Here is a 27,749-nt window from a genome sequence, read left to right as displayed (position 1 = left end):
AAAATTTTTTTTTTTTTTTTTTTTTGTTTAAAAATATATATAAAAATATTTATTTTTTTTTTTTTTTTTTTTTTTGGTCAAAGCAGGTAGATATCAAACGCAGCACTAGAGAAAGCTCTGATAGCGTTCCGGTCATGTAAAACTCCTCTTCTCTTTTCAATTTTCGGCAGAAAGCGATATTTCCCGGGGCCGGCTACGACGGCATAACGGAGTACAAGTCTGTCATTTACTACCAGGTGAAGCAGCCATGTTGGAACGAAACGGTGAAGGTAAGCTCATCTGTCAGGACCGGCACTGCACCCGTCATACAGAGTAGCTGCTAATAAACGTAGATCAGATTTATCAGCTCTCCTATTAAAGAGGTTTAATAAGCCTCGAAATCCAATTAATCTTTTATCGTACGATCCCCACGGTTAAGATTTCGGGGGAGAAAGCCCTTAATTTAAGCATGTTTTATCAAATATAAAGAAAAAACATGAGGCAGAAGCATACAGAGAGAGGGATCTGATCTTCTCCAACGCTGTCCTCACATTTAGAAATATGTTTTGAGTCGTGATTGAGTCATAACTGCTGGTAGTTATCTAGATTTCTTTTTAAAAAATGTCCTAATATTTCAAGGAGTTCTTGATGTTTTGCACTCTAAAAATGGACCCAGAGCCTTCAGAGAAGAATTACACGTCCTCCCCTGTACTCACTTGAAGAGCTTTTCCACAAACTCATCTTCGTTTCGCAGCAAACCCACATGGAGTGTTGCTGGGAAACAGACTGGATAATATCCAGTCGGTTTAAATGGGAGTGGCAAAAGCAAACGAGGTGGGCTAGCAGTGCTGGTCAAAAACTGACGGTGTAGTCCATAATATGTTAAATATCGTCTCCGTCTCGTGGATATTGAGCTGCTGGCGTGTCACGAGAGTCATGTGGCTTTTCATACAACAGCAGTGTCTTCAGTCAGAGACCTTTTCAGATTTGTTGGAAAACGGACTGCTACCTGACATCCTCAGTGTCTCTTTGAAGATTCTCGGCTGATAGGAGTTGTGGGAACATTTCGTTTTCCTTTTGGGATGAATAAAATATTTTTTAATTGAATCGGAATAGTGACCCCAAGACTGAAATTTTATTATACACGTATGAAGCGACAACAAAAAATTAAATTCAGCTGCCATTCCTTCCTGCTTAGCAGTAGGTTTTAGTGAACTCTGGAGAGTTTTCTCATCTCTCTCGCCATCCTCACTGTGATCCATGGTTGGAGCGCACATATGGGTCAGCGGAGTAGCCAGGGGCAAAAGAAATTGGCCTCAGTGCAATGTGATATTTATACGCAACAGGAACAGAAAGAAATGGATTAGTCTTTGGTATTCCTCAGGAACTCTGATCATGTTAAAGTATAAATTCAGGTATGAATTAAAAAAATATATCCAGGTTTAATTTTTGACGGGGGTTTTCAGTCTACTAATAATTGCGCCAAAAAACTGTGATTCCTCAACATAGGATCCTCCCCCGCCCCACCATGTGAATAACTCAAATATTAAATATATATTTCTTTTTCAGTGTGATATTATGCTACCACAATAAAACATTGAATTTTTCCAAATCTTTAGGACATGTGTCAACAGATACAGCTGGTACTGCACTTCATGTTCCTTTATCCTTTTGCTTTTTCTTGCTTTTATTAATTTTTTGGGATACCTACGTGTAGCCAAATAATTCTCGAGAGAAAACATGTGTTTAATGTTCCTGTCATACCAATCTGACACCTTTTCTATTGTTTTCCCCCCACGTTGTTGCAAGGTGACAATTCCCATTGAAGACGTGTGCCGCTGCCACCTGAGGGTGATGTTCCGACACAGATCCTCCCAGGACTGTGAGTTACTCCTGTGTGTTTTTTTTTTTTTTTTTTTTTTTTTTATGTTTCCTATGGCAGATCCTGCCACCATGTTAAGCATAGCTTGGGGTGAATCCGCTCCTTTCTGTCTCATGCTCCTGTGTATCCTTCAGCCAGGGACAAATCAGAGAAGCCCTTTGGCATGGCGTACGTCAAGCTAATGAGAGGAGACGGGACCACGCTGAAAGACGGCAGGCATGAGCTTTTCGTCTACAAGGTAGCATTCCAGGACGGCGCTCGAGTGTTCGCATCATAAATTCACAGAGCGTAAAAGATGAGCGTGATTATCCTAATTATGCAACGAGGTGTCATCAATAGCTGCCCGTTGGCAGGTGGATTATGCGCGGGCCTCTCTTTTGGTCAATAAATATGAGATTACATCTCCATCGATCAATGTGCTTCATTATTCATCCTTCACCCTGTCATGAATTTTTTATTTTTTATTTTTTTGTTTTTAGGTTGATGTGAAAAAGGCAGACGATGCAAAGGTTTATCTCAGCCTGCCGGCCACCTCGGCCGAAGTGGAGCAGATTCAGAGGCAAACTGGGAAGCCGTTCCACCATTCAGGGGTTATTCCAGTGACTAAAGACAGCTTCCAGATCGCGACGCTCACCTGCTCCACTAAGCTCACCCAGAATGGTACGGCGGGGCTCATCTCTAATTTTACCTGTGCTGAAGTGGCTCGGTGGTGATCGACAGGCGTTCTGTCAGAAATACATATGTAGACTTTTTTTTTTAATTTATTTATGGTGGGATAACTTGGACAAGATTTCTGCAAGGTCTTAAACTTTTAATCACATCAATATTTAGTTAGGTCTTAGATTTGCTTTTATTAATCTTCCATTTACTTTTTATATTTGAGCAGTATTTTGCATGGATTTTTCATGTCCTCGCTGAAAAATGTTGGAGCTGTCACTTTGATGAAGTAGGAGACACATTCATAGCCTTTTTTAGACATGTTTGTGCAGCGACAGGTGGAGGAGGGTCTCTTTTTCATGACTCTGTGCTCTATACAGTTAGAGAAAACATGAATGCACTTTTAATAAAAGCCATACCAACAGCATAGAGGAAAGCTTGAGTGCTTTAGAATCTTTTTTTTTTTTTTTCCAAACCTCATCTACTTCACAAAAGCTGCAACCAGCTCAAATGACCTTCAGACATTCTGTGAAGGACGGCAAGAGAAGCTGCGACCGCCATGCAGATCTCTTTAAAATGCCGGCAAAACAATGTGAGTTGCTAATAATACGCTGACGCGACGATGTTACCGGCTGCAAGTTTAATTAAATTTGTATTTAGATTTCCGACGTTTAACAGAATTAGCGTAATTGAATTTGTAACAGGCGACCTTCAGCTGCGCAGGATTGAAAGAGGAGGGGAGAAGTTGGACCTGGACGTAAATGGTTGAAGCTCAGAATGCTTTTTTTTTTTTTTTTTTTTTTTTTTTTCAAAGCAGCGGTGAATCTCAGGAAGAGAAAAATGTTAAATATACAGTGCTGGGAAACGTTGAGTGCCCTCCTACTGATTTCTTCTGTTTTGGATTGTTTGTCACAATTATAGAAAGCAGTTAATTAAAGCAGTCGACAAAAAGGATCATTTAATTTATTAAAGGAAAGAGTCTTTCTAAATGTTCAGCGTATCTTTTGAAACCTGCATTTGTTCTCTGAAAGTACCATTAAAGGTCTTGAAATGTATTTAAGAAACACATTTGTTTCATTTCTTCTGTATTTTATAGTCATTCTTTAGAAAAGCCGCCGCTAACGATTCTGTGCTAAAGACGCATGTTGCCATTTTTACAGCGTGAACATCCACAGCAGGGGATTTTTTTTTTTCCTCAAAGTGACTTAGATCGGGTATTATAAGATTTAGCAGAAGGTAACTAACCGTTCTTAGGTTTCCAGAGAAATGTGACTGAGTCTGGTGGAGGAGAGAAAGCTTAATCCTGCTGCTGCTGGAATAACAGATATTTTTCATGTTTTTGAAATAACTTATAAAAATAAATGATTATTTTTTTCTATTAGAGCAGATGAGAAAAAATGTAAATAAGGAGACTTTCTCGCTCGCAGTTCTTCATTATGGTAATCTCTAAGTTTTCCTTTAGATTTTGTTCTGACATGACCTTTTATACCAGGTCATATTGTGCAGCAACTACAGGCTTTACAAAATTAGCAGAGCTGACAACTGGAGGACAGAAGGTGTGATAAGTCTATTTAAAAAAAGATTAAATAAGGGAGAAAGAAAGTCCTCCAAAAATCCTGACAGAAAGTGTGAGAAAAGCATCTTACTTTAGTCGATTAGAAACTTTGTGCCTGAATAATTCATAAATTAGTGCCAGGTGGCTGAAGAAGCAAAAAAGAAAACCCCCAAAAAATCTGAATAAAAAATTAATAATTTGATAAATTATTAAATATTATATCCAACCAAACTTTTACTTTAATGATCACAATGAAGCAGGATTCCTTAGTAAAATAATTATGACAGGAAAACTTCTGCTTCGCATATTTGGAACTTCACACTGTGCAGCAGCAGAAGTTGAGACGTCAGAACTGCATTTATCGGTGAAGAAACACGTCAAGAGGCTCGTTTGTAGTGATTTATATAAAATCTCAGCATAGATTATATAAAAAAACAAAAACTTTGTGTTTTTGCAATTTAGCAACATCCACGAAAACCAAAGCTTTGTAGCTTTGCAAGCTCCTTGTTTAAATGAAGAAAAGAGGCAGAGGAGCGCCACGCTTCCAGATCTGAAGAGGTCATTTGTGAAAATGAGGAAGAAATTGCACTTCTGTGACGGTGTGTGAGCATGCAGGTGCATCTCAGTAAATTAGAATATCATTTTTTATAATCAAATTCAATAAGTGAAACTATGTGACATTTTTCTGGTGATTATTTCTGTTAGTTTTGATTATATTAGCTTGCAATCAATGAAAATACACTTTTCTCCAAAAAACAAAACAAAAAAAACTATATAACATAAGATCAATAGAAGTGATCATTAATGCAGAAATGTTAAAACCTGTGCAATCATGAAAGACTGCAGTCGTAACACTTGTTCAGCAGTCATTGTCTGTTTCCATAATTAGGGTAAGTAAGTCACTAAAGAATCTTATATTTAGGTATAATAATGGAAGGTTGAGTGGAAGGAAAACGTGACTTTGAAAACGATAATATTGATACTGTAAATCATGCAAAATGAGCAACAACAAACATTTAATTAGCTATACTGCACAGTGCGTCTATTTGGTATTAATTTATAGATATGCACTTTTGTTTGCAAGCATCCTTTGTGAGATACAAAGAATACTTCAAATATTCTGATTAATCCTAAGTCATTTGCTATTTAAACAAAGTGACTTTTTCATTATTCCAACCCCAAAGTTTTTCTTACTGTTATTCCAACTACATTCAACAGAAACTTCACTTGAACACATTTTATATTTAGTTCACATCAGTTCATAAAACCTTAGAACTTGCAGCATATCCCTTGGTTATGCTGCTGTATCATAAAAACTCAACTTTTTAAAGATCCTATCAATGCCTCTACTTGACTGTCGATGTATTTTGATTTTGTTTGTTTGTTGTTTTTTCTGTAGTGGATCTGCTGGGTCTGTTGAACTGGAGGTCCAATTCCCAGGATCTGGACCAAATCTTGCAAAGGCTCATGGAAGTGGAAGGAGGGGAGATTGTTAAAGTAATTTCTTACATGTGCTTAAATAAAAGCAGTTTCCTGCTCTGTTGAATGGCATTTGTGTGACATGTTCCTGTTTTGTCCACAGTTTCTCCAGGACACTCTTGACGCTCTGTTCAACATCATGATGGAGACTTCAGAAAAAGACACCTATGACACTTTGGTGTTTGATGCCCTGGTTAGTCCTTATTGAAGATGCAGGATGAGTTGGGGGAGAGGGGGGAGGGAAAAAGTTCCAGTTGTTAGATAAAGTATGCAGATTTGCTCTTGGATGTTTTCCTTCTGCTCCTTACACAGATTTAAGGCTAAAGTGTGAGGCATCAAAAACAGATTCTTCCTATGACCTCAGAAAGCAGTTGTCTTGTTTCTACAAAGTGATGTGGATTTGAACTTCTCTTTCAGCCCTTCCCCCCCCCCCTAAATCTTGCATAGCAAGTTTCCTGCATTTTTCATGTAAACAGCTGAATGCCTTCAAGAAGAAAAAGCCAGAAAATGGTTGTTGTCAGCTCCATATTTAAATATCATGTCCTCCCCCCTCTCGCGGTGAAGGCTGCCTTTTGGCTGCAGCTGCAAATTTGGTGATTCAAAGAAAATCAGAGAGCGCGTTTGCTTCATCGGCAAAAGATTTGGGCAGCAAAAGAAACTATCGTTGCTATGCTAACAGTTGTACCGATAACATGAGTCCGTAATGCCAACATTATAATGGCTTTGGTACTTTTAAATGTAATACAGGCAGTAACTTAAGCACTAATAAATATCACTTCACCTAGTTAGATGTATGTTTTTCAGGCAGTAACATTTTGCCAATAATATAATAAGTTAATCAATAAAGTTCTTTAAACATTTATAAAGTCAAATATGTCATTAATAGGGCTGTGCCCCTTGAAAACATACTATTTATATTTTTTGACATGGTCGTATTGTCATTTATTTTGTAATATGCTGCACTCATTAAAAGTTCTGGGGCCAAATTAAGAATTATTTGTTGAACAAAATCTAGATTAACAGAACCCTAGTCATGTGACCTAAATTTATTATAGTTATTTGCAAAGTGACAAAATGTTATGTCATTGGCTCAAAAAACATGACATATTTTGCAAAGTCACTGTTATTGATTTTGTTACATAAAACTGTTCAAATTACGTCATTGGCAGGTATTACATTTTTGCTCGTTTTTAAATTATTGGTTGCTGCTTGGAATTTGAAAGCTTGAAAGTTTGCATAATTCTGCTTGTACATATTCACCAAAAAAAAAAAAAAACTGAAATGATGTGCAACACAGCCTTATGCCCAGTGTTTTTATTTTTTACGGTGGAGGATCTGTGATGCTGCGGACCCGTTATTAAATAAAAACAGTGAGCATCTTGCCAGAAAGCTGAAAATGAGCCATCAGTTTGGCTTTTTGTGATTAACCCCAACCCTGGTAAAAGAACTGCAGTATATTTCCTGTGTAAAATTATGCGAAAGTGATAAAAGATGAATTTAAGACTCTGTAGACATTTTTACACAAGTTGGCCGTGACTGTGGAGGACGGTGTACATAAAAGACAGATTTTTATTTATTTATTTTTTTACAGTCTTTCTTGTTTATCACCAGGTATTCATAATCACACTTATTGGGGACATCAAATTCCAGCATTTTAATCCCGTCCTGGAAACGTACATCAGCAAGCACTTCAGCGCCACTTTGGCTTACAGGTGAGTTCACCTGCACAAGGTTTTCTTTTTTGCTTCACTTCTTCAAATTAGCAAGCAACCCTCCTCCTCAGCCCCTAACAGCAGGCTTCTTCCTTTTTCTCAGGAAGCTCACCAAAGTGCTAAACTACTACGTGGGCCATCCAGAGGAGCCCTCCCTGACAGAGCGGCTCTACACAGCCCTCAAAGCCCTCAAGTATCTGTTCAGGTTCATTGTGCAGTCCAGAGTCCTCTCCTTCAGGTATGTGGGGCATGAATTCACTTTGCATTGGAATATTTTATGAAGAAGGGCTTTCTGAAATGTGGTCTGGTTTCTGAAAGAAAAGTCTGGTTTCCTTTTTATCTTAATTTAATTTTTTTTTTTTTTAAAGATTTCCTGAGAACAGTGAAGATCCGGGCGCTTTCTCCAACTCCATACGTTTGCTCTTCTTGTCTTTCAACACGCTTATGGACAGACCTCTGGACGAGGGAGTGAAGATAAAGGTAAAGTGTGCAGTTTATGCTTATTTTCTGTCTGTTTTTGACTTCTGCATGAAGAAGTCAGTAATCCTGCTGAAAGCACCTCGTGCCATTATGGATGTTATTGAAAAGTTGTGCAACTGACAGCAATATGAAGAGAACTCCCTGTGGGCGCTTTCAGTAAATTGAGGGAAAGCACCGTTTGTTTTACTAGAGAACAAAAAAAAGAGTAAAAACCTCCCCAAGCTCCAGTCTGATGCTTTTCTTTTTTTTGTTGTTGTTGTTGTTGCAGGGGGCAATATTGAAATACCTCCCCAGCATCATTAATGACATCCAGACTGTGTTTGATCCCGTGGAGCTCAGGTAACTCTCCAGAGGGTTTTGCGCGACAGGAAATGGTAATTGCCTGTCTCAGCGCAATTGATTATGCTTACTTCAGAGTAAAGGTGTTATTCTAATTCTCGGCACTGTAAAATCAGGGGTGTCCTGTGTGTGCTCCTCATTGGCTCTCAGCGACTATAATCACAACTTGTGAAATGGATTTGCATTGTGATTGTCACAACAGCCTCGTTTCTCCGTTTTCTTCTTCTTCTTCTTCTTCTTCTTCGCAGCGTTCTCCTTTCAAAGTTCATCGAGAGCATCCCCGACTCGCAGTTTGTGCGTCAGAAACTGGGCTGCATGTGTAAAATCATTGAGAGCGACCTTTTCAAGCAACCAGGTAAGGTTTTTTTTTTTGTTTTGTTTTTTTTGAAACTCTAAAAAATACATATTGGGATTTCAAACAGGAGGAATGAGGTGGGGGCGGGGGGTAGAAAAGCTCAAGTATAAGTTTATGGTTTGATTTTAAAAATGCCGTTGTTGTCTTTTCTTTTTGGCTCCAGATTGTCGCGATGTACTTCTGCCGCTGGTTAATGACCAGCTGAGTGGGCAGCTGGATGACCACTCGAGTAAACCCGACTATGAGGCCTGTGTCCAGCTGCTCAGCACTGTGCTGGACACCCTGGACCGCAAAGATGTGGTAAGGAGTTTAAAAAGCCACGGATAGAAGCATAAATTATGGAAGACGCTTTAAGTGTGTGAATTAGAGAGGTGCTACCTTTTTTATTTCTTTATTTTTTTAGTTCCTCTGATGTAGATAATTGGAAAGAACATTGCAATTTTCTAGTCAATCGCTGATGTTTAAAAAGTCTGACCTGCTGTTTCCGACTGATGCCGACTTTTTTTTTTCTGAAGCATTACTAATCGTAGTGGCAAAGTTGGCAACAGTGGGATTTCTACTGCTAGCCGCATTTTGGGCAGGTCTGTCGTTCAGGCCTCTCTCACAGCAGAGCAGAAAGGGACAAGGCCTTTTTCTTTTAGCTATTTGTTGCTTGTCTCCTCACCAACCAGGGTGAGCAGGAGGACCTGCAGCATCATGATCTCTGTAACAATCTTTAGACCCTGTCTATACGTCACTCTGGTTATTTGACCATGATGCCAAACCCTACAAAACTTGTCAGTTCTTCCATTGAAAACGCAAATATGCAAAAGTCTTGACTTCGACTGGACCTGTGTGTCTTCAGTCAGATGAAGTTAAGATCAAGGCTTTCATCAACATTTATTGCATAGCACATTTCAGCATCAGGGGAGTTCAAAGTGCTTTACATCAGAAAAACATCATAAACGCATCACACAGAAACCAATTGTGAAACGAATAACAGACGTTACATTTTGTCCCACACCATTATTAAAATCGTCATCATCAGATGTTTATGTTTGAAAAGCAGCTCTAAACAGGAGGGTTTTCAGTCTTGATTTAAAGGAACTCAGTGTTTCGGCCGTTTTGCTGTTTCCTGGAAGGTTGTTCCAGATTTGTGGTGCACAGAAGCTTGAATGCTGCTTTTTTTTCTGCAAAGTGGACCAGAACAATTTAACTCAAATGAAACAAAGGATGAACTTTGGACATTTCCTGTTCAAAGTTCAGTACGGCAGAGGATCTGTGACGCTGTGGGCTCAAAAAGTCCTGGAAACCTACTTGCTGTCGCAAATTCTTTGAAAAACCAACATTTTGAATTGGAATCTGAAAAAAAAAAAAAAAAAAAAAAAAAAAAAGATCCATCAAGTGTATATTAAACCAAAACGTAAGGCCAAATCAACAAAATCAAATTCTTGTCGGATTTAGGTCTCGGCGCTCAAAATAAGTCCAAATAAAAATACCTGTTTTTAAGCTGAAGAGAGAGAGAGGGAGAAAAAAAGGTATTAATAGTTATGCCACCTGTGATTTTAGTTAAAAATAAATGCTCAATAATTGGACTCAGATTAAAGATTGATTAACTGCGAGCTTATGTTACGGTCATAAACACCCAATTCATGCTTAAGGCTCCCTACCCATCCGGGTGCAGATAAAAATGCCCGCCACGGCTCGTAGCAGGATTGTTGTGCTGGATATCGGTGGGCAAAGTGTGTTTAATCCTCACGGCGTCTGCCTGCGCCGCGGCCAAGGCACTCAGACATCCACAGGGACCCGAGAGGAAAAACCGTTGTTTTGCGGATCCCGTGGAGATGATTCATCTTCTCTTCAGAGGTTATCCAGGAAAAGTTCCGCTGGGAAGCAGGCCTGTAGGCAAACCCCGACCATGCTGGAAGGGATTAGATATCCCAGCTGCCCGGCAAGAATCCAGAGTCGCAGCTGAATAGTAATTTATTTTTTTTGCCGCAGAGTGAAATGAACCAGAAGTATCAAAGAGATAAACACGATAAGAGGCCCTCGAATCGTCTAAATGCAAAGGAACATTTATTTGGTTCTTGCTTATCTGCACATAGCATGAGTTGAAGCATGCTTTATTGAAGGGAAAAGCCGATGATGCAGAGCCACTATTCATTTAGGCTGCGGTTTGCAACACTTTGAACGTTACACATAAGGGAGGTTTGTCTTCAAGGGGATTTGAGATATATTTGAACAAGAGGGTGAGCAATCAGAGCAGGAAGCCCTCGTAGAGTTTCAAATAAACATGTTTTTATAAAAACACAACATGCTTTATTCCTTTAAATTTAAAATATATGCATTTATCTATATATATTTATATATATATAAAAGTTTATTTATTTTATTTATTTATTTATTTTTTGAGAAAAACTAAGTCCAACCTTGAAACGTTTAAAGAAGTGAAGCATCTGCTGATCCTCTTAACTAGCCAAGAGCCTCCAACCAAATTCTGAGGAGTTTTTGTGGATGACTATGAACTAAGATGAAGACGACATAATGAACTTGTAAAAAGAAAGACGGTAAAATTGATGGCAATTATTAACCGTCTTGTATGTTGACATTACATCATAGCTTGATATATAAAAGTCTAATATATTTCAATGTTTGGGGAGCTGCATGTCGATCATATCTCAAAGATTACAAAAATTGAATTTTTTTTTTTTTTTATGAACTTTTCAAATAGACTGCCTTCATCTGCTCTTATTTATATATAAATACTTAAATACTTGGACTGGACTTGATGTGCCCTTTTGATATGTCTCTTTGTGGAAATTTGTGCATTTAGCTACTGATTTCTCAGGAGTTTAACAAAAATGTTTTTCCTAATTATTCCTTTTTCCCCTCTTATTACTCTGATTATTCAAAAATACACTGTTGCATCTGAACAGTAATTAAGCGAAGGACACTTAATTATAGAGGCTCCTCTCTTTGGAATAACCTACCACCAGCTATTCAACCCACTAGTAATATTCATTCTTTTAGAAAACGCTTAAAAATAATGCTAATTTCAAATGACATGTGATTTCTATTGCTTCTTATAAATTTGTGTTGTTTTTGACTCTTTTTTTTTTTTTTTTTTTTTTAATGCTGGCTTACTATTAACTTTATAATGTGATATTGGAGATGCTGCTGTTTTATCAGCCTTATGGTGTCTGTATTGTTTCCATGTGCAAATAATATATTCTGTTCTGTTCCATTCTGCTCTAATACAATTCAGGCCTTTAATGTCCCACAGAGGGAAATTTGATTTACAGTAGCAGTTAAGATAACAAAAAAAAAAAGATAATTATAATACTATAGGGCACAAGACAAACACACGGGTCATTGCAAGCAACCTGACCAAGTTCAAACACGAAATGAGATCAGAAGTGAAATAAATGAATTCTTTTGAATTATCTGTTAAAGGGGAATCCTTGAATCTCCCGTGGCAATCAATGCGTCGCCTATTTACCCAAAGCTTCTCCTTGGAGCTTCGATCCTTAGCCGAGCCCCCAGCCTCACAGAGCACCCCTCTCCTCAGCCCCCCTCACACTGCTCCTCTAGACCAGCGGCAGCAGCAGTAAGATAAAACCTGGTGGAACTGCACGTCTGCTAAGCTCCAAAGAGCGCTTGCGTACGACGTCGGTGGACAACATGAAGAAGTGTTGTTGTAATGACTCGTGTCAAAAAGAGCAAGAGGTTCTTAAAGAGACAGGGGCCAATTTCAAAGCAGCAGAGACAGCTGTGATGCAAAGTCAAATTAAAAGTAACTTTTGTTTTATACAGCATGTTCATAACTACTGAAGGTAACGTAGTTACTTGATTGTGCCATAAAATGACCGTATGTGCCACAAAAATACGCAATACCGGCCCTTTAAAGTAAAAAAAAATATAAAATACTGCTTAAAATGCCGTGGAGGATTTGGCTTATTTCTGCATTCAGAGCAGAGGATGCTGATCAAACAGACTTTTAATGAGACTGGTACTTCCCCATTTCACAACATTTAGGTTTGTGAGGAACCCAAGGTTAAAGAGGAAAGATGGTTTGAGAAAAAAAAGAAGAAAAAAAACATGTCGGCCGCTGGTCTATCTGGGAAATGCTTGGTCCATTTTGAATCAATGTGATGGTCCATCCTAATACAGCAGGCAAATTTTACCCCATGATCGTGCAATGCTCAGTGAAAATTCCCAGGAAAAAAGCCAAAGAGCTGCAAATGAATTCCTTCAAGACTCGACATATCAAATGTGGGGAAAAAGAAGATGGGATGTGTACAGCGGCTGCCAGAAGAAAAGCCTCTTTTCTCCGTGAATAAAACTGAAAGTGTACGTTTGTGAAGTCGAATCTGAACCAATCGACAACACTTCTGGGGGAAAATAAACATTCTGCACATAAATACGAAACGAGGGCCGCGTCTGTCTGAAAACAAACAGCGTATCGGCAGTGAGCTCCTCGGCTGTGAAGGTGACGGAGAGTTAATGATTTGGACCCGATTTCCCGCCACAGGACCCGGGCACCTTGCAGACAAAGACACAGTCCAGTGGAACAAAGTTTTCTGGAGCGAAATGCGAGGCCATCTGTGCGACAGCGGAGGCTTTTCTGAAACTGGGTCAGGCGACAGGACAGTGATCCCAAAAGTGCAGCAGGGAATCTACAAAAAAAAAAAAAAAAAATCACAGCGTTGCCGTAACCTCAGTCCAAGTCCAGACTAAGACCTGATTGAAATGTTGTCCAAGCATGAGAAATGAAAACGCGCTTAAAGAAAAAAAAGGGGGGAGTTTCAGAGAACTTCTGCATCAAGTTGTAGCTGCTGAAGTTGACTCTGCAAGCCGCTGCCAAAATATTAATGTAGATTAATTTCTACATTGTTTTATAAATATAATGACTGTTTAATCGCCGCCCTTCTGAGGTTGAGACGACTGTTTTGCTTCTCATCGGGGCAGATTGAAATCTCAGAGTTAAAATATTTTTTATTGCACATACCTGTGATTAGAAATCATTTAGAAAAGAGATTGTTTTAAATGAAGTTACCGATAATTCTCAGCATTCCCTCCATTTGTGGCTCGTTTATTTTAATCCTTGAGGGTTTCAGACATGAGCTTTAGTTTGATCCTACTGCTGAAATTTTGATTCTGTTTTATGATTAAACCAACACAAAGTTGTGTAAATTATAAAGCAGACGGTAACGCTCTGTTATTAAACTTATTCACAAATAAAAATCTGAAAAAACATGGCAACCATGTACATTCAGCCCACTTTTCCTCCGATTCCCTTAGATAGAAAACAGTACAGCAGATGGCTTAAGAAGTTTTTTATAGAACATTAGTTGCCATTATGTAGGCCAAGAAACACAGCAGATAGAGGTTATAAAACGATGTCCTCAGCTTTAAACGTCAGCATGCAATGCATGATCCAAAAACAGAACAAACATGCAACTACATGGTAGAGGCAGCATCATTCTGTGGGGGATGCCTTCTTTGGCATCTGTCTGAGTTGGTGGAAAGATGAATGGCGATAAAACACAGAGCAATCCTAGAAGAAGACCTGAAACTAGAGTTGAAACGATTAATCGTGATTAATCATTGAAATAATTGTCAACAAATTTAGCAATCAGTTAATCGTTAACTCGAGTGTAGACTAAAAAAAAGGCCATTTTCTGGAAGAACACAGTCAGAGCAATAATTAAGCCAAAACTGCATGAAAATACACTTTTCCCAATTAGGATTAAAAAATAAAAAACTGAGAACTCATCAAATGGCAAAGTTTTAGCTTCTGTAGAAAAAATAAAACACACAAACAAAACCTCTTACTAAGCATCTTATGCCGTCTAATTATTAATTTGTTAATCCAAAATATAGTCAACAGATTAGTAGAAGTGTTTTTTAGCTGCAGCTGCATTCTTTGCTACAAACGATTAAGCATACATTAGACGAGTGTAGCATTGCAGTTTAGGCAATAAAACTAAACTAAATATAATTAGGTATTTATTTGCATCTATTAGTGTATTTCTAATATTGTATAGGAAAGGCTTAAGTGATGAAATGAAAAATCCACACAATTTGCCAGTTTTGTTTTCTGATTAAAGAAAGATGGATAGAATAATCGGAATTACTTGGATCCTATAGGTTGAGAGCTGATATATTATTGTGTTATAACAAACAAGTCAAAATTCAGACCTGAATCCAAGTGAGATATAAAAATGCTGGTAACAGTTTAACTGAGCTTCAGTTTTGCAGCAGAGACCGAGCAAAGATATCCGTCTCTACTTGTGTGGCGGAGACGAATCCCAAAAGCTCTTCAAGCTGTAATTTAAGCAAATTGTGCCTCTGCAAATGTTGACCAGGGAGGCCGGACTCCTAGCGCCCACCGAGGTTTGCAGTTTTGAATTTGCAACACATGACGCCTCTGTCCCTTTACCTCCCAGTTCTGATCTAATTTAGATTGGCTTATCACACAACAATCTCAATAAAACACGCTGATGTTTGGTTTGCAGTGGCCCTTTTAACACCGACATGTTTCAGCTGATCACCGTTTTCCTTTCTCTCTCCGCCTCTCTCTATCTCTCTCTCTCTGCTCAGGGTCCGACCCGAGTCCACATCCAGCAGATAATGGAGCGTCTCCTTCGCAGGGTCAACCGGACCGTCATCAGCATGGACCGAGCCTCGCCGCTCATCGTAAGGCGCGCCACGCTCCTGAAAAAAAACAAAAAACAAAAAGAAAACGAGCAACGCGGCGAATTAGCGCGACGCAGGCCTTTTGTTGTGCAAACGCTGCCTTTTGAGGAGGGGATTTTCTGCAGAGATCCGCTGAGTAATAGCTGTCACTTGTTTTGGCAGGGCCACTATCTCGCCTGCATGACGGCCATCCTGAAGCAAATGGATGACACGCATTACACCCACTACATCAGCACCTTCAAAACGAGACAGGATATCATTGTAAGTGTCTCGGCTCCTCCGCCGTCGGCTGCATCGTGTCCCGGAGCATCCCATCAATAACGGGCAATAAAGCAACCCGGCCACTTACTGCTCCTTAAGGGAATATTGATTACAGACATTTCATGCACTTGATTAAACTGACAGAATCAGGATGTTCCTGGACCTCTATTAAACTAAAAAGTGGAGGTAGCGGGTGGAGGGGGCGGAGTGTGTGTGAGTGACGTTCAGGAGTGGCGCAGCTGATTTACCTCGTGTGTGTGTGTTTGGTTTTTGATCTCTCCGCTGTTACTCAATGCGTTTCTTTTAAGAGACAGAACTGATGCGTTTGCAGTAAAGATTTTATCCCCCCTCCCTGAACCCTCAGTTTTTTTTCTTTCTTTCTTTCTTTTTAGGACTTCCTGATGGAGACGTTCATCATGTTTAAGGACCTCATGGGGAACGTGTTCCCTGCCGACTGGATGGTGATGAACCTGGTGCAGATGCAGGTCTTCCTGAGGGCCATCAACCAGTACTCGGACGTACTCAACAAGCTTTTCCTGGACCCGGTGCACTTTGAGCTGCAGGTCCGCAGCGCTTCCCTTTAGCGGAACGGACCGCTTATTAAACACAGATCAGGGTTTGGTCCTCGGTTGTATCAATATTTTAAAAGCTTTTGTGTGTGTGTGTTTTACTTTTATTGCAGCTCTGGAATAATTACTTTCATTTGACCGTGGCCTTCCTCACTCATAAGACGCTGCAGCTGGAATCGTTCTCCCAGGAAAAACGAACTAAGATCCTGAACAAGTGAGATCTTTTACACGCAATCTTTAAAAGTTTCAGTGCTGATCACGATTCTTGATAAAAATATGGAAAAAGCCTTAAAGATAAATAGATTATTTTATTTGATGATGCGTATAAAAATATGGACGAGTCAAACCTGTAATTTGAGTGTAATAGTTAAAAGGAAAATTTATTTTTTTATCAACTAATTCCACTTTCAGTAAATGCAGCTGAAACATTTTTACATTAAGTTCATTAGAGTGTTGATCAGTGATCCATTAGCCCCTCATTCCCTGATAAAAACCACAGGCTCTTTTCTCTTAGCCACTCTTCAAAGCAGGAGAGACAAGAGAACATGCCCTCCAAGTACCGCAGCTCTGATCCGATATTCAAGCAGCGAAAAGATAATGGACTCAATCTTAAACTTGCTTATGTATCTAAAGTCGGAACTATAAATAAGACAAACCTGAAACTGTGACAAACGGAGCTAGACGAGGGCCCGTGTTTATCCTGCCACCATGTGCAGCGTGATGGAAAAATCTGAGAAAAATTCACTCTCTGGTGACCGCAGCAAAAAGTGGCATCTTGAAGTCTCCATGGCAACAATGAGATGCTATGAACAGCTGTGGGTTAGTTTGCTTCTTCGCCAATTTGTACCCCCTATTTTATAATGGCTCCTCGCCATTTGATCTCCTCTCATTTCTCCTCCTACCTGCAAAAAAGGTTCTGTGCTTGAAGCAGAAGAGAGAGGTTTTCACTGTGGCTCAGGGTATTAATAATCCATAAGTGTTTTTTTATGGATTATGGAGATGAATCTCGGGGATAAATTATTGCTAATTGTTGTCTCAAAACTTTGCACTAAATTTAATATCCATTTTTTCAAAATTTTCCATGATTTGTTTCTGGGCTAGTTCAATCCTGGCGGTAAATATCCTTAATTACAAGTGGGAAATTTCCATTGTTATAGAAGGAAGTGAGCAGTACAAGATAAGCAGCAAAAATGAAAAAGAAAAAGAATAAAGAGTACAGAACAAAAGCACACTGTTGCACTTCTCACTCAGTAATAATAATAACAATAATCCATCCCAAAGATTGCTCTTGTTGCCTCAGAAATTATACTTCAGAAAAAACATTGCCCGTGAGATTTTAGCATACTGTCATGGATGGTTGTGTGCGTGTGTGTGTCTGACAGTGGTTTGAATCTTTTTTTTTTTTTTCTTTCTTTCTTTCACATCGTGGATAATGACCACCGTACGCTGCTCTGAAGCACGGTGAAGAATCTGTGATGCTGTGGGCCCTTTTCTTTAATGGGAGAAATGGAGAAATGTTAAATAAAAGTCTGGTCATCTCTACAAGCAAACGTCACATGGGGCGTCGCTGGGCGTTCAGACAAGACAGTGCTCCAAAACCGATGGCCAAATCTAAAGAGACGTGGCTCATTGGGCAGATTTTTAAGGCTTTTTATTACTTTAGAAGACAGGAGGTTTATCAAGCTGCTTGATCTGAATGTGTTTCAGATACGGAGACATGAGGAAGGACATGGGATTCAGAATCAGAGACATGTGGTACAACATCGGTGAGCTTTTTGTCCTTCCGAAAACGTCGACGCTGTTTATCAGGGGGCCGGCTGTGACGCGAGGGGAATAACGAGACAATATTTTTTTATTGTCCAGTTTCAGAAAGTGTGCCGCCGCTGATGTTGTCATTGTTGGTGGTGGTGGTGGTTTTTTTCTGGGGCACATTATTAGATTCCTCCTCTGTTTGTCGAGACGTGAAGAGGCAGCATATTGCCTTCTCAAGTCACGCTGTAATATTTCTGTGCGATAATATTTGCCGTCCCTCAGGCCCGCACAAAATGAAGTTTATCCCCTCCATGGTCGGCCCCATCCTGGAGGTCACGCTGGTGCCGGAGCCGGAGCTCAGGAAGGATACCATTCCCATCTTCTTCGATATGATGCAGTGCGAGCACAACTTCAGCCCAGCGCGCACTTTTGAAACGGTAAGACTCCGCCTCGGGAATCTGATTTTTTTTTTTTGTTTGTTTTTTGTTGGGGTAGCGGGGAGGGATAAATGCAAAACGTGATGCGTATTAAATTGCCCTGGTTCAGGGTTGGATTCAGGTTTATATTTAAAATGATATTAGAAGAAACACAAGTTCAAAACAACCAGAGATTATATACTCCAAATAATTTTTTTTTTAGTATTAAGGTTGGACAACGTGGCCGAAAAAAGTCATGATACAAGCATTTCATATCAGTCAACATTGATAATTACTGACTAGGTTTTTTTGTTTTGGAGTGAAAACTGTATTGTGTCCATAGTTTTGTTGCCACATAATTTTTAAAACATTTTTAAACGGTTATGAGGCATAGTAGCGAAACCTGAAACTGCTGCTGCGCAAGTTACCCAACAGACTGTTGTTAGGTAACCAGAGAGAGAGTGAGTTAGTCGATGCCGCCAACCTAGCTTAGCTCACTGAGAGGTTGCGCGCGGCTAACTCCTTTTCTCTGCCTACATCTCCCAGAATGCTGTGCGGTTCAGAATCAAAGTTCAGTGAATATTCTATATTCTAGATATAGAATATTCTATCAATAATATTAATATTGGTCAATATTGATATTGATCATGTGTCTATCATGATGTATATTATTGGTTTATTGTCCAGCCTTAGTACTAATGTTCATGATTATCAAACTAGACGTGCGATCGAAGGGAGATTTATGCTTCCAGAGGTTCATACTAAGTCTCTGAAGATGTCGAGATCATGTAGAGTTATGTTCACCTTGCCTGAGATTATATTAGAGATGCATCAGAAGAATGAATTTCAAAGGCATTTACAAGAAAAACAACCATACTTAATTATTCCTATTGTGTTATATCGATTGTGTGTAGGAGTTGCTTGACATATTGAAGTGAATATCCTTTCATACAACATTTTTCATTATAGTTCTCTATTCATTTTTTAAAATCTATGCCCTCTGTTCTGTATTTGTTTATTTTTGTAGTTTTATTTTTAATTTTTAATGCGTTTCTAGTTGTTTATGTTGAACCCCAGGAGGAATAGATGCAGGAAAATTGCAACTACCAGGGATCCAGCTACAAGAAAGAAGTGCATCATTTTATTTGTACAAACGCTTCCCTCTGGTTTCCCTCTTTACTTTGCAGTTTGAGAATGAACTCATAACGAAATTGGACCAAGAAGTCGAAGGAGGTCGAGGAGATGAGCAGTACAAAGTCCTCTTGGAGAAAATGTAAGGCAGAGGATGAGAGCAAAACAGAGAGTATTTCTCTGTCTTTGAAGTACACCGTGTCAATGCAAAGCTTCGTTAAATTCATAGCGACCTACACAGCACATGTGATTTTGAGTCGGCTGCCAAACAGCTTCCTGAGTTTCACGGTGTTTGGGTGTTTGCTTGTTTGCTTTTTAAGATTGTTGGAGCACTGCAGACGGCACAGATACCTGTCCCACTCCGGAGAGGAGCTGGCCCTGCTGCTGAGCAGCCTGCTGGAGAACCTGCTGGCGTACCGCACCATCACGCACGACGAGAGTCCAGAGCACCGCATGAGCTGCACCGTCAACGTGCTGGTGAGCCGCAGGCCTGCAGCCCGCTCCCGCCGGAAGGGGGTGAAGGGCTGGTCACTGTCAGGTTCTGCTAGAAACTGTCTGTGGATTGCTCTCTTGGCTGCTTCTTTTGTTAAAAGTCCAGATCGGTTTGTCCCGGATGCCGGTGCTAATGGCTGCTGCTTCAGGAGGAGTCTGCCGCTTTAAAACAACCCTCGTCTTAAAAAGGAAACGGAATCTAGTGAATTTTTAAACCGTCCCCATGTTTGCATTAGACGCTACTTCCACAGATTATTATCATAAACGTTAGTCTGGAAAATTGGAGGAAGAAAGAGGTATCAGGCATTTTCCTGTTTAAAACTGAATGCATTCATTAGCGGGGTGACCATGTTCAGGAAGAGATTGAATTCCCAGGTAGTTAATATTAAGTTTGTGTAAGATACTGACCGCTTAGGAACTTTTCACTGAACATCCTGTTGTGCATTATCTGTGAATTTTGTGTTTTGGCAGTATTTTACTGTTAAAGGTGAATGAAATGACTATTTTTTTTTTTTAGATTTTGTTTGCAGAATAATAAGGAATTTATTAGTAGTAGCATATTTTCCTGATGTCGTATAACATTAAAGTTAAAAAAAAAAAGTTATGGAAACATTTTAATTACATTGTAAAGTCCAATCCTTTCTTCTTACTTGAAAACAAGACAAGCAAATTTAAAACTTCTTAAACACTTTTTTTTTTCATGACTCTTAAAAAAATAATAACATATTTGATATAAATAGCTAATGGCTTCCGTTGTGAAATAATCCATCACATTCCCTAACAGATTTTCCATCACAACCTTCTTACCTCAAAAAATCTCAATCCCTTTTGAAACTACTCATTTAATTATAATAAGAGGTTAAGACAGTGTTTCTAATGAAATTGTTCTTTTGCCTGTAGAATTTCTACAAAGAAAAGAAGAGGGAGGACATTTATATCCGGTGAGTCGGAGGGAATCGGCGAGGACGTTCGTTTTTACCCTCGTCTGCCTCTAACTTCTCCGTTCTCTCAACCAGCTATCTGTACAAGCTGCGAGATTTGCATCTGGATTGTGAAAACTACACGGAGGCCGCATACACGCTGCTGCTGCATGCTGAGCTACTGGAGGTCTGTTACTTGAAAGGCTCCTAGAAATTATTTTTTAAAATATATTTATCTTCCTTTCAGTGTCTAAGCTCAACCAGTTTTTCTGTCTTTTGACTCCTGCAGTGGTCAGACAAACCTTGCGCCCCTCATCTGATCCCTCGGGACGGGGAGCACGTTTGGACCCAGCAGGAGCTCAAGGAGAGGCTCTTCCAGGAGATCATATGCTACCTGGACAAGGGGAAGGTAACTGCTTAGCATGACAAAACAGCCTCATCTTTAGCTTAGTCTGTGGTCGCATGGCGAAACCCACAAGGAAGCTTGCGTCAGCCCAGACTCCCGCTGCAAGACGCCGTGTCGTAACGGCCGACCATTTATTAACCGTGCAGCTGGAGGCAGGTGGCGGTCTGGGTTGTGCTCCGGTTTTCTAAGCTGGTGTTTTATGGTTCCTCCCCCCCACCCCCGTGTTAATTGAGCGCACCCCCTGTCTTGTCAGATGTGGGAGAAGGCCATCGAGCTGGGCAAGCAGCTGGCCAAGATGCACGAGATCCACATGTTTGACTTCATGGAGCTGAGCGAGCTGCTGGTAAGAGTGGGGCACGCTCTGCAATTAAGGCGTGAGATTTAAAGTTAAAAAAAAAAAAAAAAAAAATTAAATTTTAAAGAGATTTACCTAAAACTGCCTACAAGGACAAAGGGCGTTCTTCTTTTCAGCTGTGCTGTAATTGTTTCTTCTTCTTCTTCTTTTTTCAATTTGTAACCGCTGATATATTTGCGACACACTTGATTACATCATGCCGTCTCAACGCCTTTCGTCGTTGCAGAAAAAACAAGCCAAGTTCTACGAGCAAATAATGCACGCCATGCGGCCGCAGCCAGAGTACTTTGCTGTCGGATATTATGGCCTTGGATTCCCTTCTTTCCTCAGGGTAAGAAAATGATTACCTGTTTCAATAAATGGAGACTTAGAGACAACCTCATATTGCTGGGCTTATGCAGCGGGCTGGCATTTTGAAATATTTCTTGGGGCAACGTGCAATAATTCCAATAAAGGTTATTGGCTTCTTGATGCCACAAGAGAATGTCAGAATGAATGCAGTCTCGTTGAAGGTTTAATCATTCCCCACCCCCTGCCCCCACACACACAACCTCATTAAGTATGTAAATTAACCTTGATGACAATTCTTTTTATTTATAGGCTTTGGTTACACAATGTCTGTTTTTTTTTTCCCCTTTTTTCCATATATCCTGCAGAACAAAATGTTCATCTACCGAGGCAAAGAGTACGAGTGGCTGGAAGATTTCAGCTTAAAGCTGCTCTCTCAGTTCCCAAACGCAGTCCGGATGACGAGCACAGCGCCCCCTGGGGACGACATCTGCAACTCGCCTGGGCAGCGTATCCTTCAGAAGTCAAGCACTTAAAAGTTACCCAGTCTTTTTCTCCCTAAAAATCACAATATTCTCTGTTTTTATAATAATAATTAAAAAAAAAAACACCTACAGCTGCTATGGAATTTCTTAGATCAAAACATATTCATGTGATAGAATGGCCCAGTCAAAGCCCAGACCCAAATGAGAATGAGAATTTGTGGTGAAACCTCAAAGTTTGAGCCGCTTTGCGATGAAAAATGAGGGGGAAAAAATCTCATCTAAATGTACAAAGCAGTTCTAGCGAAACCCTGAAAGACAAACGATGGCCCAAAAACAATAAAACATTTTAAAAAATAAGTTGTTTGTGGTTTTAACGTGACAAAATATGAAAAAGCTGAACAGAGATGAATCCCGACGAGGCATTGTGCTCAGAATAAACTGTACCAGCTCGGTACGACGTGTGTTCATCTTCCCTTGTAAGCATTCAGCTTCGAGTACCACTCTATCTAATTGCAGCCTCGCAACTTCCAACGAGAAAGAAAAAGAGGGAAAAAAACCACACAGAATGATTCAGAGCAATTTGTCTCGTCTCGTCTCACCCGTTGTTTCTGGTTTTTATCCCTAACTGAACTGGACAGACATCCAGTGCTTCACTGTGAAGCCTGTTCTCACGGTGCCACAACGGTTCAAAGACAAGGGGGTTCCAGAGCAGATATTAAAGTGCGTGACACAACATTTAAAGGCTGATTTATTTCCTATTCAATCCCAGGGTGGGGGCGCAGGTGGGGGTGTAGTCCTGTGAACAAAGTGCTAACTCATCGCTGTCCTCTCTCGTTCCCCTGCAGCTATTATAGACACAATGAAGTGGACCAGTTCCAGTACTCCAGGCCCTTCAGGAAAGGTGAAAAGGACCCGGACAACGAGTTTGCTGTGAGCACTTTTTACATTTATTTTTGAGGCTGTGAGGGTGCAAAGTTCACTCCAGCCCTGGTTGGTCTCCTTCAGTTGGACTGCAGTTTGTTTTACTAGATTTCGCTTGGGGAGGCGTGAACAATCAAACTCAACTCTGATGCAGACCAAAAGAAGCGAACCGTGGTCCGCCTAAAAACCTCGGTCCCAGTTTGCATGCGTATGTTTTTAATGCCATAGGACTGGAGACCGCTCCAGAAGTAGGAAGTGAACTATATTGCAGGGTATTCAGGGTAAATACAGCCAAAACAAACGTGAGAGTCTAAGGCCAGCGGGAGAAATTGCTTGTGTCTTTACCAAAGACAAAAAGAAACCCAGCCACCGCTAAAATCCGACACTACTTCTTCTTCTTTTAGTTTTTAACGGCAGCTTTCATCCATCACTGTTTCACTACTGCCACCTTTTTCCTTTTCCAACTTTTTCTTTCCTCAAATTCTCTTGAGTCCGAATCAAATGTTTTTTTTTTCTTTCCCTATAACTATTTAACTGAGCAACCACGTAATCTGACGCTACTCCATTTTTCTTTACATTTCGCATTCACGTCTTCTTCAGAGGTTTACATGTTGTTTCCTTCGTTAGTTTTTGATGCAGCGCCCCCCACAGACGGGGAGGAGAACAATTTTGTCGATTCATTTGGTTCGTTTGACACAGCGCAGCTGAAGATGTAACAAACGTTGCAATTTTGGTCCCCAATTGAACCGAGTCAACCGGACCATCAGGTGTGAAAACACCCTAAGACGATGGAAAAACACTAATTTGGAGCAGCAAAAAAAAACAAAAAACAAAATGTCTTTAAATGAATAAAGCAATGAACGTTTTACCCCTTGAGCATTGTATTAATATTCCGCCCCACAGACCATGTGGATTGAGAGAACCACTTACATCACCGCCTACCACTTCCCTGGGATCCTCAAATGGTTTGAAGTCAAATCCGTCTCAGTGGTGAGAAGCAGCCCTCATTCCTAAATCATGTTGTGTTGTGGTATTGTCGTTTCTTAAGTTATTAATGACGAATGCTCGTCCGCGTGTCAGGAGGAGATCAGCCCGTTGATGAACGCCATAGAAACGATGGAGATGGCCAACGAGAAGCTCAGCAACCTGGTGCAGCAGCAGGCCTGCGACCGGTCACTGTCCATCAACCCGCTGTCCATGATGCTCAGCGGCATCGTCGACCCCGCCGTCATGGGCGGCTTCTCCAACTACGAGAAGGTCTGGCTTTGTGATTTAATTTGACAGATTTGCTGCAGAGTGCACTTTTTCTGCCTCCAGTGACTGGATCCTTAAATATTTCATGTCATCTATGCACATATCCTTTCTTTTATTCAATCTCTACAGAACAAACACGAGTGACTTTATTAATTGATTCTTCTTTTTTTTTTTTTTTGCCTTCAGACTCCACACACTTGACTTTGGTGGTCAAAGGGCGCTGGCACTTTGACCTTTCCAAACATCTTTTCGGTTGAGTCTTAAACAGTCGTGAGGTAGTAATAACACGATCTCACGCGGATGTCTGCCTGGGTAGAATCCTAATGCGCTGACATTTAGCAATCAAAAGGTCAGACTGAGTGGCACCGAGTGTGAACTGGAGAGGCATGCCGCCGCAAGGTGCTAATTTTAATTTGGACTGCATCAAACCAAATGCGTAATTTAACTGAGTCAGCCTGTAGCCCAGTTTAGACTCTAAACATAGAAACAGAGATATATTTTTTTTTTTATCACTTTTTTTTTTTTTTTTTTTTTTTTTTTACAAAAAGAAAATTGGTGCCATGTAACAAAATGAGTAATTTCTCAGTGTTTAGCCAACAAACAAACAGACAGGCCTTAAGCATTTTGAGCTGTGAAATCCGCTCCCATTATATGTTTTTTTTTTTTTTTTTTTCTGTTAAGTGCCTTTCTGCATCATTAATGAACAATAATTGGATGTATGTTATGACGCTTGAACCAACCTACTAAGGACAGCGAATTTAATCAGAAATAGTTTCTGGCCTCCATGGGGACTGGTTGACTTGATACAATTTTAATATTTTAAGATCAGCACAGGCTTAAATTAGCTATGAAATATTCTGATTTTAATGCAAAAGTTACATGATTTTCAATATTTTCCAAAATAAATATTACAGGTATTGTGTAACCAACTAACTTTTAAGAACTAAATCAGTGCAACGTGGTCACAATTATTTTTTTTCATTCAAATGAGGGAAAAGTTGTTGCCTAATTTCGAGGTTTTAGCAATATTTTCAATGTCATGTTCTACATCCTATTCTGCTGATTCTCAATTTCTTCAATTTTTGTCAATTTTTCTAACTAATTAGATTAGAGATCTGGTTACCATTTTCTGATCTCTGTCTTTGTGGACTTCTCAGATTTTAACTAAATTTTTCTGTCAATCAAAAAATACTTTTCTTTGCATTGCAATGTGCAAATTAAACGTATAATTTAATTTTTTATTCTCAAAAACAGCCCTAGGTTGCAGTTTTGCAAACACAATAAAATCTTCCAGGTGCTTTATCTATGCAAACACAACATGATTAAAGAAGAATTACATTCCCTTTCACAAGACTAAAATTTACTCAAATGCGTAACACGGAGAAAGGATCAACTTATTCATACCTGAACAGGAATCTGCCTGAAGTGACGGATCCTCAATGCCTTTATATCAGCAGAGCTGCTGCTACTCAGTCACGCAATAAAAAAAAAACATTTTGACAGATGTTTCTTTTTAAAACAATTACCGGTTCATGCTAGAGACATTTCAAACCGTCTTTTGCCTATTATTTAATCAATTAGCATGATTAGCGTTACTGCCTGCAAATAGCAGCTCTGTGTGTATTCTCTAGATAATTTAGGCGTTTCCTTTAACTCTGAGTAGCTCCTCTACTCTTTTTTTTTTTAATCGTGGTGAAGAAAACAAACCATTAAAAAAACTTATATTTCTAATTCTAAATCTAACTTGGTGCCTAGACTCGATCCAATTTTATTTCATATTTGCTCAGACATAAGCAAACACACGAATTGATCACTCAGATGTTTAATCTGGGCCCTCAGTCTTTTCTCCCACCATCCTGTATTTGAACTTTCCTGTCCACTTGTTCTTTTGTAAAATCCTTGCATGTTTTTGGATTAATATTTTTCTGCTAAAGGAGTAAAGTAAAGGTACTCAGTAGTGAATAACTGGAGAGGATTATTGATTCTCTTAAGATCTGCTTTTGCAGAATTACATTTTTATCTTTTGTTTCCTGATAGAAATATGCCGACTGACACGAAACTATTTCTCTGAACTGATCTCGTAGCTGCCGCTGCGCCGCTCTGCCGCTACTGTAGCAGACAGTAACGTCCTCTCCAACTCCTCCAGATTCACATCCTCCGCTTCCCTTTATAATAAATGTTTTTATGTCCACAACAATATCGAACCACCACTCGGTACCAAAAGCTTTTACTCCAGTGAACACTTTCTCCTTCTTACTCTGATGAATAATAAGTGATGGAGAAGATTTCTGGATGAAGAACAAGAAGGCTGAAACCTACATTTCTTGTGTTTTTTTTTTCTTTTTCAACCAAGCATACGGTTGAAACCAGATATTTATTTTTAATGTATAAAAAGATATAACTTCTTCTTTTTTTTTTTCTTTTTTTTTGGTTACAATCTGACAGTAAATCAGCCCAACCTTTTCTGGTTTTAGGTTTGTTAGGATTCACAGTTTATTTGCTAAATCTTGGAGTAATTACCATATTTACAGGGATTTCTTTTTAATCCTGAAGTAGGCATATAGTAAGACTAATACGACTGGGAATCTTCTACGAAAGCCCAGATAGTGATATCACGACTTTTGTAAGTTCCTGAATGATAAATTTAGATATAAATAGGAACAATTTATGTACTTTTTAACACTTTAGATATACAATTTTTTTTAACATGACAAAAAATCTAAAGAAATGTAAGCCGAGATATTGAGACGACAGTTGCGCAGAAGACTATTTCATCCTTGTCTTCCACTTCCTGTTGTTCTAGTAATAATAATAATATGCAGCTGTAGACCACATATGAATATCCAGCCTTCATACGGTTTAGGAAGGAAACAAGTTTTGTTCCCCAGAGTTGAAAGTATCATGATGAGACAAGTGAGCATCAGCTCCAGAACGAAAGCAGAAGACCTTATAAAGACGCAGGCTGGACAATAAAAGTTTTTATCCTCAGTAAAAAAGAAAAATAAGAGAAGTGCCTGGAGAGCCAGTCGGAGAGGAAGAAGTCATTAGTTCAAAAAGCAACAGAAGCTTGCAGAAAGACGAGCTGCAGTTTGTAAATGAACTCGGAGTCAAAGACATTAATATCTGGTGTGATAAAACTAAAATTGAACCGTTTGTCCATAATGACCAGCATTATGTTTGGAGGGGAAAAGAGGAACCTTTCCGCCTTGACAACGTTGGGTGTTTTCCTGCTGGAGGCAAAGAAACTTGATGGCACCATGAAGAAAAAAAAACATTAAGTGGAAATACTGAAGACTTCAGCCAGGAAGTTAAAGATCCGGCACAAATGGAGCTTCCTAATGGACAATGACCGCATGTTTACCATTAAATTAGTCGGGGGGGGG

The 27,749-nt window shown here is 39.6% G+C and overlaps 1 protein-coding gene across 2 annotated transcripts in view; it reads left to right on the top strand.

Moving 5' to 3' along the window:
* Positions 1-27,749, top strand: part of dock5 (dedicator of cytokinesis 5) — a 74,904-nt gene that overhangs the window by 37,464 nt on the left and 9,691 nt on the right. For both annotated transcript variants that reach the window (XM_015028310.1, XM_015028317.1), the window contains exons 15-44: positions 171-269; positions 1,789-1,861; positions 1,996-2,099; positions 2,341-2,521; positions 5,473-5,570; positions 5,656-5,745; positions 7,164-7,264; positions 7,368-7,502; positions 7,633-7,744; positions 8,013-8,083; positions 8,332-8,438; positions 8,602-8,738; positions 15,021-15,116; positions 15,279-15,377; positions 15,770-15,940; positions 16,060-16,160; positions 17,654-17,712; positions 17,981-18,135; positions 19,302-19,387; positions 19,566-19,722; positions 20,638-20,678; positions 20,754-20,844; positions 20,947-21,066; positions 21,317-21,406; positions 21,645-21,749; positions 22,075-22,216; positions 22,830-22,911; positions 23,037-23,121; positions 24,016-24,102; positions 24,193-24,369. In XM_015028310.1, the coding sequence (XP_014883796.1) occupies positions 171-269; positions 1,789-1,861; positions 1,996-2,099; positions 2,341-2,521; positions 5,473-5,570; positions 5,656-5,745; positions 7,164-7,264; positions 7,368-7,502; positions 7,633-7,744; positions 8,013-8,083; positions 8,332-8,438; positions 8,602-8,738; positions 15,021-15,116; positions 15,279-15,377; positions 15,770-15,940; positions 16,060-16,160; positions 17,654-17,712; positions 17,981-18,135; positions 19,302-19,387; positions 19,566-19,722; positions 20,638-20,678; positions 20,754-20,844; positions 20,947-21,066; positions 21,317-21,406; positions 21,645-21,749; positions 22,075-22,216; positions 22,830-22,911; positions 23,037-23,121; positions 24,016-24,102; positions 24,193-24,369 (3,252 nt within the window). The remainder of the gene's footprint in view (positions 1-170; positions 270-1,788; positions 1,862-1,995; positions 2,100-2,340; positions 2,522-5,472; positions 5,571-5,655; positions 5,746-7,163; positions 7,265-7,367; positions 7,503-7,632; positions 7,745-8,012; positions 8,084-8,331; positions 8,439-8,601; positions 8,739-15,020; positions 15,117-15,278; positions 15,378-15,769; positions 15,941-16,059; positions 16,161-17,653; positions 17,713-17,980; positions 18,136-19,301; positions 19,388-19,565; positions 19,723-20,637; positions 20,679-20,753; positions 20,845-20,946; positions 21,067-21,316; positions 21,407-21,644; positions 21,750-22,074; positions 22,217-22,829; positions 22,912-23,036; positions 23,122-24,015; positions 24,103-24,192; positions 24,370-27,749) is intronic.

This window comes from Poecilia latipinna, unplaced genomic scaffold (genome assembly GCF_001443285.1).
Source record: "Poecilia latipinna isolate Pla-1442-1.1 unplaced genomic scaffold, P_latipinna-1.0 Scaffold8, whole genome shotgun sequence".
NCBI lineage: Eukaryota > Metazoa > Chordata > Actinopteri > Cyprinodontiformes > Poeciliidae > Poecilia > Poecilia latipinna.
Note: the sequence above shows the minus strand (reverse complement) of the source record. Positions and strands in the feature narration are given on the sequence as shown.